The sequence below is a fragment of the Vulpes lagopus genome, chromosome 12 (genome assembly GCF_018345385.1).
Source record: "Vulpes lagopus strain Blue_001 chromosome 12, ASM1834538v1, whole genome shotgun sequence".
In the NCBI taxonomy this organism is placed as follows: Eukaryota; Metazoa; Chordata; class Mammalia; order Carnivora; family Canidae; genus Vulpes; species Vulpes lagopus.
In genome coordinates this window covers 29,102,207-29,119,237 of record NC_054835.1, presented here as the reverse complement: position 1 = coordinate 29,119,237, position 17,031 = coordinate 29,102,207, and the positions used below count along the sequence as shown (strand labels likewise).

General features: G+C 50.5%; 1 protein-coding gene across 11 annotated transcripts in view; it reads left to right on the top strand.

Annotated features, from left to right (window-relative positions):
- MSI2 (musashi RNA binding protein 2) overlaps nucleotides 1–16,405 on the top strand; it is a 387,083-nt gene extending 370,678 nt beyond the window's left edge. For 3 of the 11 annotated variants that reach the window (XM_041724108.1, XM_041724111.1, XM_041724109.1), the window contains 3 exons: nucleotides 11,247–11,401; nucleotides 13,233–13,305; nucleotides 15,771–16,405. In XM_041724108.1, the coding sequence (XP_041580042.1) occupies nucleotides 11,247–11,401; nucleotides 13,233–13,274 (197 nt within the window). In that variant the 3' untranslated portion in view covers nucleotides 13,275–13,305; nucleotides 15,771–16,405. Of the gene's footprint in view, nucleotides 1–11,192; nucleotides 11,402–13,232; nucleotides 13,306–15,770 lie in introns of all 11 variants that reach the window. The other 8 variants (XR_005982997.1, XR_005982998.1, XM_041724104.1 and 5 more) reach the window with 5 other exon arrangements.
- Nucleotides 16,406–17,031: the final 626 nt, after the last annotated feature.

The window sequence follows — 17,031 nt, the reverse complement described above, 5'->3', positions numbered from 1 at the left end:
GCGCCTGTGGTAGAGCACTGTGGGAGGCGAAGGCTCTCTTTCTGGAAGTTATTTCTGACTGTAACCTGCAGAAGGTTGACTTTCCCGGCCTCCAGAGTGAAGAGAGACTGAGCCTTACAGACACACAGGGGACCCAGGCTGCCCCGGAGTCGGGTGGGGCAGGCAGTGTTAACCCAGCCTCCAGAAAAGACCAGAAAACCTAGACTGCTGTTGGATGATCCAGTTTTGCTGTGTATCCTTGGCCACCTTATTTGACTTTTCTGGGTCTAGACTGTTCCACTCCAGGCACATCAGACCTTCCACAGAGGCAGCCCCTGAGATTTCAATGTTTCCCTGACCACCTGGTTCCAAGAAAAGCCAGTCAGGCTTGGATATAACTTGCTGGAGGGCTACACTGGGTTCGGGGACTGGCCCCACAGCTGTATTGCTCTGGCCTTGGGATAGAAACAGCTCAGCCCTTATATCCCTTCACCATCCTAGGGGACCAGGTTGCCTTGTGGAATAATCAGATAAGAACAATAAACACTTTTTTTTTTTTTAAGAAGATAAGAACATGAAAGAGTAGGGAATCAGAAGGCTTGGTTCTGGTCTAGCTCTGCCATCCAACAGGCTGGGTGATTTTTGGGCAAAGGGCTTCAGACTAGAGGGTGCTTGCAGACCTTTCAACTCTGTAGCTCTAGATAGCTGCTGTGTCCACAGCTCTCAATCTCTTGGGGGTGGGGGGGGGCATGGTAGTGATAGTGCTTTTAAAATTAAGAAGAATGACTGGAGAGAAGGCCAGGGGCTTCTAAGTGATGAGAATGCATTTGAAAACAATCAGTCCTACATTGTTTTCATACATAGAGGGAGTGAGAGGGACAGAAGTATTCCAGAATTGTGAGTATCACAGAAAGAGCCTGTAGTCAGATTTCCATCCTTGGGTATGGTTGATTAAATGTTTAAGGTTTGGCCCTCTGGATGGTATTTGTTAATAAAGGTAGACTTGTTAACAGTTACTATCAATAAGCAAATTTGAGACCAGGGCCAACACGGTGGTTCTTGAACCTTGCTACTTGTTAGAATCATCTGGAGAGTTTTTGAAATTCCTGGTATCCAGGCCACCCTGCAGACCCATCAAATCCGAATCGACCAGGGTCAGCCCCAGGCCTCAGTAGTAGTTAAAACTTGGACTCAAGTACCACCTGCTTCTTGTCAGATTCACACCATCTCTGTGACTTTGTCACCAGCATCCATATCTCAAGTGAATAAATAGAACCAAGCCAGGTAGGTTGCCCCCACCTCATCTCATGACCAGGAGAGCTGGTCTGGATCCTCAGCCTGCAGCCTGGGAGCCCAGGGCTGTCCTGCCTGCCCAGGAGGGCCATCCCTCTAGGGCAGCCTGAAGGGGTCTTTGTCCTCACAGATGGGATTCGAGGACAGGGCTGTCCTAGCTGAGATTAAGAGCATGTACATATAGAACCAACGGCCTTAAGCAGCCATAAACATGGAAGCAGCCGCCCTCCTTGACTGTCTGATGGATGGGGGCCTTTTGGTAAGGTCGGAGTTTGTTTGTTATTAAAGACCTAATTAGAAACATGAGAGGGAGCTGAATGGCTCCGTGCTTGGCTAATTAGTGACATGTATGCACCCGCTTTGAACTTCAAGGACACAGAGCTATTAGTGCTTACATCAAAAATGGATTAAACTCCTGTGCCTTTATAATCATTAAAGACAGGCTGCTTGAGTGGAAAGCCTTTTGTAGAGGTCCTCAAGGGGCTGCCCCTTGGGCATCCTCCCCACCCTACCCCCGGGTAGTAGAGCCTGGGGCAGTGAGTTTCCATTCTGAGTGACCAGGCAGTAAGTACTGATGGTCCCAACCAGACTGACCCCAGCAGAATGCAGTGGTCTTTGGGACTGAAACCAGGCCTCTGGTCACACGTTCCAGACGCGTCCCTATAAGGGCTCAGGTGTGGGAGGGCTCCCTTTCTGTCTGGCAGTGTCCCCTCCTCCCCACCCTGAGCATAGCAATCCTGCCCACCTGCCTTGTGCCCAGCCTTATTCTGGGATGTGGCCCAGAGGAGGGCGGTCTAGTCCTTCGGGAGAGACGTGGTCCCCTATCTCATAGGGCAGGTATGACCCAACCCCACGGAGCCCCCAGTCTGGACAGGGCGACAGAGCCCTCACCCTCAGGAGCCAGCAGTCCAATGGGGAAGGTTTGGTGTCTGTCCTTGCAACATGTCTGAGGCAAAGATCCAAATAAACACAAGATGTCCTGTCAGACTAGGAGGCAGGGAAGGACAGCCGAGCAGCAGGATTCTGTTTGACTAGGAGCTGGGAGTTGCCCTGACATCCAAGTTCAAGTTGGGCTCAGTCTGGTCAGAGACACTTCCGAGACAGGTTCCCGCACCACTGTAGTCCTCAGTTCCCTCGCCTGTCACCCAGGGCAATTGGACCCATCCTACAGGTTGTCAAGAGCATGAAAAAAGATGGGGTTAAACACCCACCAGTGTACCTGGCACACAGTAGGTGCTCAGTACATAGCAATTCCCTTTCCAGCGTGGCACCCATAGAAGCCACAGCTCTGGAACTGTGTGCCTCTTGCCTCTGGACCTGACTTTGCTCGTAGTAGCTCCACCTTCCCTAACTGGGACAGGGTGTTAGCAAATTCTTTATTTATTTATTTATTTATTTATTTATTTATTTATTTATTTATTTATTTATTCATGAAAGACAGAGAGAGAGGCAGAGACATAGGCAGAGGGAGAAGCCAGTTCCATGCAGGGAGCCTGATGTGGGACTCGATCCCCGGACTCTGGGATCACATCCTGGGCCAAAGGCAGGCGCTCAACTGCTGAGCCACCCGGGCGTCCCAGTGTTACCAAATTCTGACAAAGCTTTTCATCGTGACTGAGAGTACTACGAGTATACGTAGGTCCAGCCTTGGACTCCATGGTGCTTTCTTGTCATAGTACATGGCACAGGAAACATGCACTGAGCCTGCAGAGAGTGGAATCACTCACAAGACAGAAGCTAGGATCCGATGCCTCTGGCTGAGGGCAGCTGGGAATTCACAAGAGAGTACGCACAGCCCAGCAGCACCGAGGGTGGCTGAGTTTGTGTGGGGAGAAGCCAGGCTGGTGTCTTTGTTGACCAGATAGAGCTGGCTGTGCCTCGGGACATAGACAGTCACCAGATCCAAACAAAAGCAAGGGACATTCTCAGGATTAAAGTAGGAGACCCTCAGAGCAACCAAAGTGTTCTGGAGAGAGAGACAGACAGGGAGAGGGAGTCACCCTGGCACCTCACTCCCTGTCCTATTTCCTTTCGGTCCTAAGGCAGGGTGGTCAGGAACTGGACGCCAGGGCCTTTCGAGCTGCCTGGTCCGGTGGCAGTGGAGGCTGCAGCCTGTCTCCCCAGGCTCAGTGCACTGTTGCGTGGGTGCTGGTGGGCTCTGGGAGTCTCCTTATCTACTGCTCCTTGCAGGTTCTAACCCGTGTGGGCCTGGAGTCTGGAACCAGTGAACTTACAGAAGAGGCAGCAGGATGTGAGTTTTAAAACCACCTGCTGCAGCCAAACCATAAACAGCCATCTTTCACGTTGATCTCCCCTGTTTCCCAAGGTGCCATAGAGGCTCAGGGCCGAGGCACCATTGAGTCATCCATTCACTTCCGAGAGGGATCATGACCACCTTGCATTTGAGACCAGAGGCCTGAGCCAGGGCAGCCTGCTGAGATCCTTTCATCTGGCGAAGGCTTTGTGGCCCAGCAGACAGTTCACATTGGCAGAGCAAGCACCAGGCGAGCACCAGAGACCCACCTCATGGCCTTTCCTTCCCTGGGGCCTTTCTCCCCCTCCTTCCTTAGACACATAACAACCAGGTCTATCCCTGGGGACCCTTAGGGCCTGGGAGAAACGGGAACCTGATGTTAACTCCATGAAGTTCCTTCTTTGCTCTCATGACAAAATGTGGGTTCTTTGGCCACCGGGACCCGCTCAAGGCTACTCCATCCTCAGAATTTACACCATAAGCAGATGGTAGTTAGCCACATGTCTCTTTTCTCCTTGCCTACCTTCCCAACCAATTCCAGCCTTGTCCGTTGTGAGGAGGAGACACATCCACAGACCCAAATCAGGGCCCATAGTAGAAGAGCATCAAGTTAGAGAACAAGCTATTATCTGTTGAGATTGTATGTCAACATAAAGTATGTAGTCCTAGCCACAAAGCTCTGCTCAGACAGGTTCATTCTGGGTGTCTGGGGCTTTCTGCTCACACTGATTGATCTGAGTGATAGTACAGATCTCCAGGTTCACTACTAACATGTGATGTGAGGCCTTTAGAGCCAGCCGGTAGTAAAGTTCCCTCTTCAGAGGGGTGTGCTTTGACCAGAAGCTTAGACCATTTTACATAATAATTAGTCCCAAGTCCTCTGTTCTGCTGTCCTTGCATTCCCTACTTGAGCTAGCCAGCATTAACCAGCAGACATCAGCCCCAGCCCCAGCAGCCTAAAGCAGGTTAGGTTTTGAGAGAACAAGCAGAAACTGCAGTCTTAAAAGACCAAGGCACCGGGGCAGCCCTGGTGGCGTAGCAGTTTAGCGCCGCCTGCAGCCTGGGGTGTGATCCTGGGGACCCTGGATAGAGTCCCACATTGGGCTCCCTGCATGGAGCCTGCTTCTCCCTCTGCCTGTTCCTCTGCCCCCCTCTCTCTGTGTCTCTATGAATAAATAAATAAATAAAATCTTAAAAAAAAAAAAAAAAAGACCAGGGCACCACAATAACTGACATTTGCAGTGTTTGTGACACTGACTTTCCTGCCACCCAGTGCATGAGCAGACACTGTCCACGTGTCCCATGTGGTATTTAAGATGGGCCAGGCATCCCTGGATATGTCCGGAGTTGTTGACGTCAGGCTGAGTTCATACCTCTGTAATATATTTGTTTGTATATGGAGACAGGGAAACGGAAATGCCATCACATTACCCTCTTAATCCTCCCCTCGTGTTAAAGTGTTTCTTCTGCCCTTCTGAAATAGCCTGAGTTTTAGCAGAGCTTTCCCAGGTTGGATATAATTGCTGGTCCTATCTGTCTCTCCCACCTTCAGGCTAAGCTCCAGAAGGAAAGTTAGAGCCAGGATCCCTGGGACATAGTGGCCAGGCAGAGACTGCTGGAGCATAATTGTAATTCCCCCTTGCTCTGCTGGAGACATGCTGTAATAATTCACAGCTGAGTATTTCTCCTTCCATTAGCAGGAACAGGCTTATCTTTCCATGTTGACCTTTCCCATTTGACCATCTCCATTAATTTATAGTGGGTCCTACTTTCAGAGGGCATGGAGGATCAGAGTGGGGTCCTTGACTCTGTTCCCAGGAAGGCCTTGGCTGCCCGGCTGCCATTCTTCAGAGCCCATGAGCAAGGAGTGGCTGGCTGTTGAGAGGGACCTGTGGAAGTCTCCAGTGTTGTAGGGGGTCTTTTTTTTTTTTTTTTTTAAGATTTATTTAAGAGGGAGAGCACATAGAGTCAGGAGAGGGGCAGAGGAAAAGGGAAAGCGAAAGAGAGAAGAGAAGCAGACTCTCCCCTGAGCAGAGAGCCCAACTCAAGGCCAGACCTCATGATCCCAAGATCATGATCTGAGCTGAAATCAAGGGTCCGTCACTTAACCAACTGAGCAACCCAGGCACTGGTGCTGTGGAGTTTTTAATGAAGGCAGATAGAAGCATGACATGGACAAGATGAAGGTAGAGGGGAGAGTTGGAGGGGCAATGACCTTGACCTCTATTTCTCTGGCATCAGCCTATCACCACAGCCCCTCTACTCATTCCTCTTTCAGTTTCTTTACATTCTTTCAAACAAACAAAAAACCCTAACACCCAGTGTGATGGTTGAAAGAAAATCACAGAGGCTTCTTTTCCCAGTCCTCCATTCTGTCGGGAGCTGGGGGTTGGTAAGGGGAGCCCTGACACCAGGCAGCCCATCCCTTCTCTTTGGCCCTGAAATGCCCTGTGTCGTGAGTTCTGTTTTGGCAGCATGTTACCCTCAGAGCTGGACTGGGCGAGGACAGGCCTGCCATTGCCTGTACCTCTCCCTAAGAAGCACATGCTCTAGAAATGTGATGGGGGCCACCAGGGTCTCCCACCTGAGATGAAACCTGGCAGCAGCCGATAATTCACAAGATAGACGATTGCAGTTGTCTTGAGGGCTGGCCCTGCCCTTTGACGAAATGCGAGACCCTCCAGAGCAGGACCACGGTCTAACACTGGGACTTGGCGGGGCCCCAACCTGTCCCAGATATGTGGGCTGAGCTCACCTAGGGAGGATTTTTAAACAGTTCCTTTCTCTGGATCAGCAATAATCCAATTTTTGGATCTTGAAGCCAGGCGCTCCTAGAGGTGCCCCCCTCATAGTCCCAGGCTCTAGCTTTCTGCATCACGTCCAGTGACATCACTCAGGGATCAGATGGACACTGAGACTTCCACGCTTTTGGGGTTGTTCTGAGTCTCAGTGTGCTAGGACTCTCTCACCCCCACTCTCAGCCCAGCCACTTCTGACCACAGTTGGGCAGAGCCACAGGCAGACTGTGTGCCTGCTTGGAGGCAGGCATCTCCCTGGGTTTGCTTTAAAACCCTGAGGTACCCATGAGCTTTGGATCCAGTCCCTACAGGTAAGGATGTAAGCCTTTAGGACACACCTTTGTGAGGATCTCTGGGATAAGATTCCCTGGGGTTTCCTGGGTCAGCCATGAAGGTACTTCATTCCCTTGATAGGAAGTTCCTCCTTTTATCCAACTCAGAACGCCTCCAACTTTAAGTCAAATGCATTTCCTCTTGCTGGCCTCAGTGAGATTCCAGGCCCTTGCTTTCCTGCCCCTTCCCGCCTCCCACCCTGTGTCTCAGAGTCCTTCATCGGGTCCAATGTGATTAAATCCCCTAGACAGATGAATTGAAGCCTTTTTTGTTTGAGGGGGGGTTTAAAAGATTTTATCTATTTATTCATAAGGGACACAAAAAGAGAGGCAGAGACATAAGCAGAGGGAGAAGCAGGCTCCTCACAGGGAGCCCGACATGGGACTCAATCCCTGGACCTGGGATCAGGCCCTGAGCTGAAGGCAGATGCTTAACCGCTGAGCTACCCAGACATCCTGAATTGCAGCCTTTTGTAAATCACTTCCTGATTGTGAACTGTATTTTCCTATACCAGATTTTCCTAAATTTGCCTATGGTACCTGTATTACTGGGCTCTGCATCCACAACTATTTTAAAAATAGGCATGTTTGTGCTTTCTCTCTGCCACTCTCACGTAGCCTACTGAGAGGTAGACCAAGGCAGACAACACTCACATGGTACAGATGAGGACCCCTCCCCTACGGGCTGAAAGGTTTACCAGCAGCACACAGCCAAAAGGTCAGGGCCAGGGTCACACTCAGGTCTTCTGACTCCAAGTCCAGTGCCCCTCTCTCTGCACCACAGCTGCCTCCCTGAGCGTACCGGCTGCCTGGACCCGGAAAGCCCAGAGGATGCTGGGGACCAGGGGCAAGGGGTGAAGAGGAACTTGCCCAGAATTAAACTACTGGTGGACAAGTAGCCTCATCCCAACCCCTCGCCCTTCACCCTGCCCAGTGAGCCCCCCTACTGCCTGGTGAGGGGCTTGCCCCAGGCCACTTAATGCTCACGGCTTCTGTGGCAGAAATGCCAAGATATTTGCAAGAAATTGTCCTCTCCTGAGACAGGAGTCATGATGTCCCAATTTATAAATCTCAGCACTGTTTATTCAGCAACACATTCTGAGATCCCCTCCCTACACACACACACACACACACACACACACACACCTAGAGCAGAGCAGTAGACAAGGTACCTTTGCCCATTGAGAGTGAGGTTCCATCCCCTCTTCCCACCCCAATCCTGGCCTGGGGGAGTGGTTTAGCCCCTCCAGATGAGGCTGGGTGCCTGGGGAAAGGCACCTCCACCAAGACACTTCACGGAGCACTGCCTGAGGGCTGACAGCTGCAGAATGCACCCTGGGGTCGGGGCTCAGCATCTGCCTCCTCAGCCTGCCCCTCCCTCCGCTCAGGTCACCCAGCTCAGAGGGAGAGAGAGGGTCCTCGAGTGACCCCCCTTCCTGTGTAGCCAGCCGGTGTTCAGTATGAACTCCCCAGAAGGCAACCCCTTGGTCCCTGATGCCTTCCCCCGGCCAGACAGAAGGAACAGCTACCGACAGACTGCATGCAAAATGGCACTCCCTACTCTTCCCTGGGGGTCAGAGCCATTTGCTTGCCGCGAGCCTGCCCAGAGATGCATGGGTGTCTGGATGGCTTGTCTGGGGACTTTAACCCGCTTTCTGGCGCCGGGGTCTCCTGCCTACCGAGAGACACGGAGGGAATTGCTGGCAGCCGAGCGCGGTGGCCCGACTCCGTGCCCCCAGCCCAGGGCCGGCTGCTTACCTCCTGCCAGCTGCGCCCCCTGGCGGAGACCCACACCCCGCTCCGGCCCGGGGCTGGGGGTGAGCCGCAAGGTGACTTTGAGCAGGCGTGGGGCACCGTGAGGGGCACGTGTATGACGATAATGGGAGGTGAGTTTTCAGAGCTGTGTTCGGATCGGATGCCTTCAGTGTTGTGACTGAGCGGGGAGGGGCGTCGTACGGAGGCCAAGAGGCGCTGCTTATCCTGCTAACCGTGGAATCCCTTTGGCCCCTGGGGCACACAGGCCTGGGGGAAGTAGCTGGGACAGGACGCCAGCACACCGAGGGGGCTGTTTCCGGACGGCAGCCTTCTATGGGCATGCTCCATCCTGTCTCTGAGGCTACTTCTGCTGGCTCCATTAGTCTCTCGGTGGCTCTCCCAGCTGGAGGGAGCCAAGACCCAAACCCCCTTCTCCTAAGCCCCTCAATAGGTGGGCCTGCCCACACTCTTCCTGCATCTTCATCTGGCCAGAGGAGCAAGAAGCCAAAAAAAAAAAAAAGTCTTTCCATCTTCCACTGCAGGGTCTCCTTCCCTAGCCTCTCTTTACCCTGAAACAGAACTGGCTGGTTACTTTGCATAGCAGGGGTCAGCTGCCAGGCTAAACCCAGAGTTCACTGTCTGAGCTCAGCTTGCTCCATTTTCCCTAGCCCAGAGCAAAGAAAAAAAAAAGTGTTAGACCGAGATAATACCGCCTTTGAATATCTCAGCTTGATATTTGCCTCCATGAGTGAGAAAGGCCAAATGTTATCTGCAAGTTTAATCTTCTGTATTCAGAATTCCTGCCCTCTTTGTCTGCCAGTGCATTCGCAAATCAGCCATTCACTTGCTCTAAGCCTCTGTGATTTTTTTTTTCTCTTTAACCTGTTTTTTCCATCTGCTAGTTGACTCATTTCTCAGCTCCTGCTTCCCAGGGGCCTCACTCTCTCACTCTAGAGCCTCCTGCCCCAAGGGCACCTGGAGGTATCAGTTTCCCTTTTTCTGTGCTCAGTCACGAGCCAGATGCTGCTTGGTTTGATCTTTGTATCTCTGTGCCCCATCTCAGTCTGCTGCCAGCCTGGCTGGGGTTGCGTGGTCAACCTCTTCCCATCCCCAGCACAGGCGGGTAAAAAATCAATCCACGTTGAGCTCTTCAAGCCCCACCAGATGTGAGGGGACTGCAGGCACAGGTCCCTGGGGCAAGGTCACGGCCAAGAGTGGGGCTGCAGGTGTTAGAGGCAGCTGGTCACCGGACAGAGAGGGAAATGCCACAGAAGCAGAGGGAGAAGATTGCAGTGAAAAGCGGCGCCTTGGAGCCAAAGTTGTGGAAATAGGCGGTGTCCGGCTTGTCTGGTTCTTCCACATGGGTTAGCCATAGCCCTCAAAGTGGCTGGTCCCAGACTCACCTTCAGCTTTCAAAATCAATGAGAACTTACTTTTGCAATTAAAAAAAGAATATTCCCCCCATTTTGTAAAGAAAACTGCTGCTAAGGGGAAATGAAAGATGAGGCAAAATTTAACCCAGGTGCCGCTGTGGCCCTCACTGAAGAAGGAATGATGGGATTGGGCGGGGAGCAGGGTGGCTACAGATGGAGGCCCAGGCGGTGTCTCCTCCCGCTGCCCCTCCTCACCACCACTCAGGATCTGTGGCTGTGGTCTCCTCTCTAGAGCACAGGTGCATTCCTAGCTCTTTGTCTCAGTCTGGAGTTTATATGAGGTTAAGAGAGAGCAGCCATTTCAGTCAGATATGCTTTAGCTGTAAATTGGTTCGGTCAGTATGCTCTGCATTCATACTTCTTTGTCTTTTTTTTTTTTTTAAACAAAAGGAAAAAAAAGTTTAAACCCCCCCCTTTCCTTCTACTGCAGGAGGTGAGTGTGTGGGTGTCCTGTAGAACCATTGGCATTCACCCAGCTTCGGCCCCAGTCTCCAGATTTGCCATCCCCACCCCACCCCCTCCCTCCATCCCCTGCTCTCCACCCCAGAAGGGGATCCCTTGCCACCATCATTACGGGTTATGTTAAGACGCCCAAATTTTCCATGACATATCCCATCCTCCGACCACGTTCAGTAGTGATGACTTTCATGCAGGGATATAAACGGGGGTGGGGGGAGGAGGTAGCCAGTGGGGGTGGGGGCGGAAAGAGGTTGGGGGTGGGGAGGACTGGAGATCTTTTTTTGTCTTTTTCTTTTTTCAAAACAAATTTGTCATTTAATGGATCCAAAAACAAACAAACAAGAAAAAAAGTGAAACAAAAAACAAATTTTTAAATCCCTTCCCCAAAGATTTTTTTTTTCCTGGACACAAATTGCTTTGTTTCCTGTCACGTTTTAATATCAATATTAACACAATGTGTAGTCTAAAACTAGTTCCTTTGTAGTTTGCATGGGATGTGAATGCTGTCTCAACGTGCCCAGATCTAGACAAGACTGCATGAGCACCAATTCAGATGTGAAAACAAATCTCTCTCTCTCTCTCTTTTCCTCTCTCTCTTCCATATATATCTCTATTTCTATTGTGATAATTTGGTGGGCAGTGAAGCACCTCCGGTTGGTTGCCGTAGTGTGTTGAATGATTGTTTTTTTATTCTCTCTATTTTTGGAGCTCCGAGCTTCTTAGTAGTAGCCTGGGCTGAGTATTCTTGAGTCCCTGCTAATGTTTTCGCATGGCCTTGGTTGAGTGTTAGAAGTTGGGCCTCAGCTGTTTTTCTCGAGTGTTTGGCTTGTAATGACCGGTGCATGCCTGGCTTCTGGCCTCATACCCAGCTCTATTCTCTGCACACCAGTCCTGAATAGCTACAGTGCTCAACCGAATTTTGGCGCGCCCGCTTCCCCGGCAGGCTCCAACCCCGCGCGGCCCGGAGGCTTCCCGGGGGCCAACAGCCCAGGACCTGTCGCCGACCTGTACGGCCCTGCCAGCCAGGACTCCGGAGTGGGGAATTACATAAGTGCGGCCAGCCCACAGCCGGGCTCGGGCTTCGGCCACGGCATAGCTGTAAGTACCTCCCTCCCCTGCCCTCCCGCTGCCTCCTCCTTTCCCACCTGTCTCCCCTGGGAGAGGGGACCAGAAGAGCCCGGGGTTGGGTGCCGAGGAGAGGACAGTGCGTTGCCCCACCCCATCCACATTCCATCAGCCACCTAGGGCTGTTTAAATTTTTCTTGAGCCACCAGCACGTGATGGAGTGGAAGGAGCGTGGGCAGGTCAGGTTCAGATCCCCACTCCAGACCCTCGGTCCATGCAACCTTGAGCCTCTTATATAATCCTATAATCCGTCAGAATTTCACTTCCCTGGCTGCAGAATGACAATAAATACACCTCCCTCCAAAGGTGGTGTGAGAATTAATGGAAATAGGATACGTCACCTGCTACCACATAATAGGCCCTCGGCATCAGCCCCCCCTGCTTGATCCCCCTGCCTTCTGGAGACAGCCATGTGGGCTGGGACTTGAGGAGCTTGGGAATATCCCCACACACACCTCAAGATAGGAGCCTTGGTCAGTAGAGTCCCCGGGTCTGAGGTCCAGAGGCGGCACTTGGCCTTGGGACACAGTGTGGGGTTCATGCTCCCTCCCAGGTGGTTTCCTTTGCTAATGTTTCTTCCAGTTTCCAGGTTCCAAGTAAGTTCCCACTTGTGTTCTTTAGCTGCAGCCCCGCAAAGGCCAGATGCATTTGATATTTGTAATGCTCTGTGGTTCTATAATCTAACTAATCCAGGCAATGGAAATTTGCTTAACAGATTTGCATGCTGTTTTCAGATTGTATTGTTCTTCCCCTCCTGGTGTGTGTGAGCATGAATGTGCCTGAGCCCACTCGCTCGCTGTCCCTTCCATTCGGGAAACAGAAATTTGGCCCCCTTCCATTCCAGCCAACCTCAGCATTTTGGAGGCAGTTTGGTTTGGGGCTCAGATGGGAGTGTCTGCTGTTCCAGGTCCTGTCCCTGACAGGAGAACCCTGCCCCGGGGGCTGAGCTGGAGAGAACAGAACAAGTGCAGACAGTCCGGGCCACCAGGGCACCCGTTCCCTGCCCACCTCCCACCCCAGCAGTGGAAAACACACACACACACACACACACACACACAGAGGTACATGCACACATGCTCTCACGCACTCATTTGAGGGTACACCCATACACTCAACACACACATCACATACTGCCTTACACACACACATGCACATTGCTGCCACCCCTGGCCTGTGCAGTCTAGGTCCATATGATTTCACGCCAAAGCCAATATCACTTAAGTCAGTAGTCTCATGAGTCAAATCCCCTCAGATGAGCTGTAGTACCAAATCCAGAGTATTATTATTCAGTTTAGAGCTGCATCAATTTGGGAGAACATCTATCACCACGTAGAGCACAACTTATTTCCTTTGCCAATGCCCAGAAACACAGACCCTATTTGTTCTTGAAAACCTGGGTCTCTTGACCTGTGTGCTGTGGCGCCTTTCTGGAATGACCACACGTGGCATCACGTTTTGTCTGTGCAAGGGTTCGCTTTCTCCCCAGCTGGAGCTGTCGGGACTGTGGGCAGAGACCCTGGTTATCTTTGCCCTCCGGGGTTCAGGGCAGCAGCGCCCACCATCCTGGGCACAGGCCTCCCCTTCCCAACAGCAACACACGCCCTGTGCCTCTGGCTTGGGGTGGGGTGGGAGGGCCCGGAGCTGGGGAGGATGGCCTCCGGGCCCCTTGTGGCGCAGTGTCTCAGAATTACATATTCATGCTGGCAACCACGGTCTAGTCCTAGAGATAATTTCCTTTCCCAGAATATGACAATCTGTTCCCATGTATAGCGTGCTGATGACCTTAACAATTGTGCAATTTTAGGGACCTTTGATTGCAACGGCCTTTACAAATGGATACCATTGAGCAGGTGCTTCTGTTGCCATCCCACTCTGAGGTATTACCTTCTCTGCCCTGTGTCTCCGCCCTGCCGGGCGTGTCGTACATGTATGCACGCTCGCATGCAAGTACGCACAGGCCCTGGTCTCATCGCGCCAACACCTCTCTCTCCTCTTTCCCAACCCCTTTTCGGGGGGGTGGGGGCAAAAAATCCAGTCTTTTATTCTCTCATCCCTTTCTCCAGCTTTGATCATGACCCTCACCTTTTTTTTTAACTTTTTTTTTTTTCTTCTTGATTTGGTTCTTTTGATTCCTTTTCTTGATCTTCCCCTCCCCTCATCTTTCTCCGTCTTGAAATACAATCAAGAGCATAGGAAACTGGAAGGTGATCTGGTGCTGTACCGGTCCCAGGGGTCCAGAGGCAGGAGAATCCTGGCCTTTGGCCAAGGCTGGGGGTGGGGGCCGGGGCCGGGGCCAGCCCTCTGGGGTCCTGTGAGATGGCCTTTCAGGTCCCTGGGCCCTTTTAGTCTACCAGAGCTCGCTGGCTTCGACTGGTGGGGTTCATGCGGTCAAACAGCCAGACTCCATCTTTTAGTGAAAAGAAAACATTTTTGCCAGTAACTACTGAGTAATTATCCAGATTACCGCACGAAAAGCAAATTAAATTAACGACATCACCTGCGTAACGTGGATTTGGATCCCTGCCAGTTTCCTAACCTTTTAAACTGAGCTCAAGTTAATTAAACATTTTTTTTTAAATCACTCTGATGGGGAGATGGAAGGGGTGGAGTGGAGAAGGGGAGATGGGGGCAGTCAGTGAAGGAGCCTCTTGCCATAGTGTCATTGGAACATGAGTATCTTGCTCTTGTGAAGAACCCCGAGAAGGAAGAGGGGTTCTCTTAGGAAACCTAAGTGCGTACTGTGTTAGCACAGTTTGGGGGCTTGAAACGTGGGTCTGTCTCTCTGGAAGAGAGAGGATGACAGCGGAGGGTGGGAATGGGTCCCAGCTGGGGCATAAGTGCCTTTCTCTCTGGGAGTGGGGACATAGGAGAAGAAAGGCTGGAGATGGACTTGCCACTTTGGTTTGCAGTACGTTGGACACCTCTCATAGAGGGGGGTTTACTCTGGGCCCTCAAGTCAGCCAGGACTCTCTAGGATGGGCCCAGTTGGGGGACCAGATTGAGTTGAGCTCCATAAATCTCCTTTGGATTTCTCTAATGTTGCTGCTAAGGAATCACCTCAACTAATGCAACTGCCTCTCTTAACCAAATAAACCCCGTGTGTGAATTCTCCCCACGCCTCACCTCCATTTCCCTTCGAGCACTGACCCAGCCATTGCTGGCCAGAGCCAGAGGCCACTAACAGTTTGAAGGAGAGCTACTCATTACTAATTAATCTGGGCTTGGGGGACCAGGGGAGGTAGGGTTCCTCAGAGAACAAAGTGGACTGCTGTCTCCAAGAACTCGGGATTGGGGGTGGCTCTGGCCCTTTGTGGAGTCAGATGAGGAAGGGATGAAACAGCTACCAGGCACAGCAGATCCCTGCAAGGTCAGACACCACACTGCCCGTGCCCTCTCTCTTAGAAGTGAGGGCGGAATAGGGCTTCCCACCACAGCCCGCCCTCTAAGGCCACTGTGGGAATGAGGGAAGAGCATCCAGCCCATCCTCAGCGTCCAGCTAAAGGAACCTGTTCTCGCAGAAGGAGAACATAGCCAAGAGAGTGGTGGTAACACCCGACCCCCCTCCAAAACGGATAAAGTGAGCCAACTGAGTGACATGTTGGAACCAAAACACACACGTTGTCCCTAACAGAGGCTTCATTCTCTGCCATTTAGTGCCATCCACAGAGGAGACGCTCATGGTTGATTCAGGGAGACTCAGCAAGTCTGGGAGTTCTGGGCCTGTTTTTTTTTCCTGTAACCAAAGCTGGTTATTTGTTGCATGTGTTTTTCCCTGACCTTGAGTCCTTGATGTGAAATATCATTTTTTTGGATTTTTTAAAATTTGCATTCTCAGTTATTGGCAGTCATTGACAGTATCAGATAAAGCAGGGGTTTTTTGTTTTCTGTTTTTTGTTTTTTGTTTTTTTAACATTTAGCTTTGAAAACCAGAAGTGTAACCAGATTTTTTTAAAAAAAGTATCACTCATCAGTTTGCAGTTCACCAGTATAGCCGAAAACCCAGCATGGCCACATTTGCTGACCACATTTCCTGCCATTACCCCCAAGAATCCAACAGTACAGTATCAGATCAGCAAAATAGCAAGCCAGCAAAATGAGTCGCAGAGCTGTCTGCTCCCCAGTGTCAGGGTGGCAAAGATGTCAGATTTCCCAAGCCGTGATCCCAGTAAGCTGTGAGCCTGGCTGTTTCCAGACATACTCAGGAGCCCAACGCAGTCGTACTTTGAAAGCGCTAGTGAAAAAGTTGGAATGAATAGTACGTTTGCCTGACACGTCTTCTCTCTTCTCCTGCTTCCCACTTTATGTTCTCCTCTGGGCACCCCCGACCTTCCGCACCCTGCAGAGCATACCTGGATGTCCAGGCAAGACTGGGCGAAGTTTCTGAGTGGCCCTTTGTTTAGGTGATGTCATCAGACCTGGACCCCCACCAGCCTCACTCCCCATCCCAACCAGAGATGGCTCACTTCGGATCGAGGGTTGACTACATCTCATCATCTCACGAATCTGCTGTAATATAAGACAACAGCTTTTAAATGTGTATATAACCCATGATTTTGGTTTTGTTTTGTTTTTCTTGATGGTTTCCCTTCCTCTTCTCTCTTCCTCCCTTCTCCTTTTAAATCTCTTCGAATCACATTTGGTAGTGATTTTGACTTAGTCCTGTAGTCATATAGCTTTAATATCTAGTTGAAAGCTAATCATAGTATAATTGTTATATTAAGGTATTATTTTTTTCTTAAAAAGATTATTATTATTTTTTTTTTTTGCTCGTTTTGATTCTGTTCTCACTTTTAAAGGATGCTGAGATGGTAATATTACTCTCAATATTTTGGTACCAATTCTGAGACTGTATGGATTTTCTGGTGGAGCTTGTGCACCCACGGAAGCAAAGTGTGGAGCGGGAGGTGGGCATAAACTTTCTCCTTTGCGTCGTATAAGAAGTGAGATGTAGTAGGCTAATTAACAGACTCTATAGCAGTTCTTTTTTGTGACGTCTCTTTGTTAACCTAAGTATATCTATTTTCGGCAATAAGGTAAGGACGACAGTGTTTTGAGTGTCCTCCTTTTCTATAAGTGCTTTTTTTCTGTTGAAAGAGGTGATATTATAAGGTTTTTTGAAATTGTGAATTCTAAAAAAGAAGCGTTGTAAATACAATTCCATTAACTACATAGAAACTATTAAGAAAGAGAGAATCAAAAATATTTTTGTGAGGGAGTCAGTCCCAGGCAGTTGGATGCTCTGTGGAAGGAGGAGGGGAAGGCATGATAACCAAGTCAGTTCCCAGGCGGAAGGATACCCCGCTGCCAGGACGACCCCCCCCCCCCCCCGGGAAAAGTTAGAACACTGTTTAGCTCCTTCTGTCTGTGTGATAGACCTAAGAACTGTATTAGTGTCATACCAGCATATTAACCTCTCGTCTGTGCACAGCTTCAAATGTTACCGTCTAGTTAGATTTTTATTTAAAATATGAAAAACTGCTTTTCCCAAGACGTTTTTTAAAAAACAAAGCTACAATTTTAATATTTAACATATTTAAAGTTTCAAAGCACACCTGTTTGGCTTGGGTGGGGAGGGGTGGGGGGACATTCTTTTTCAGTCTTAA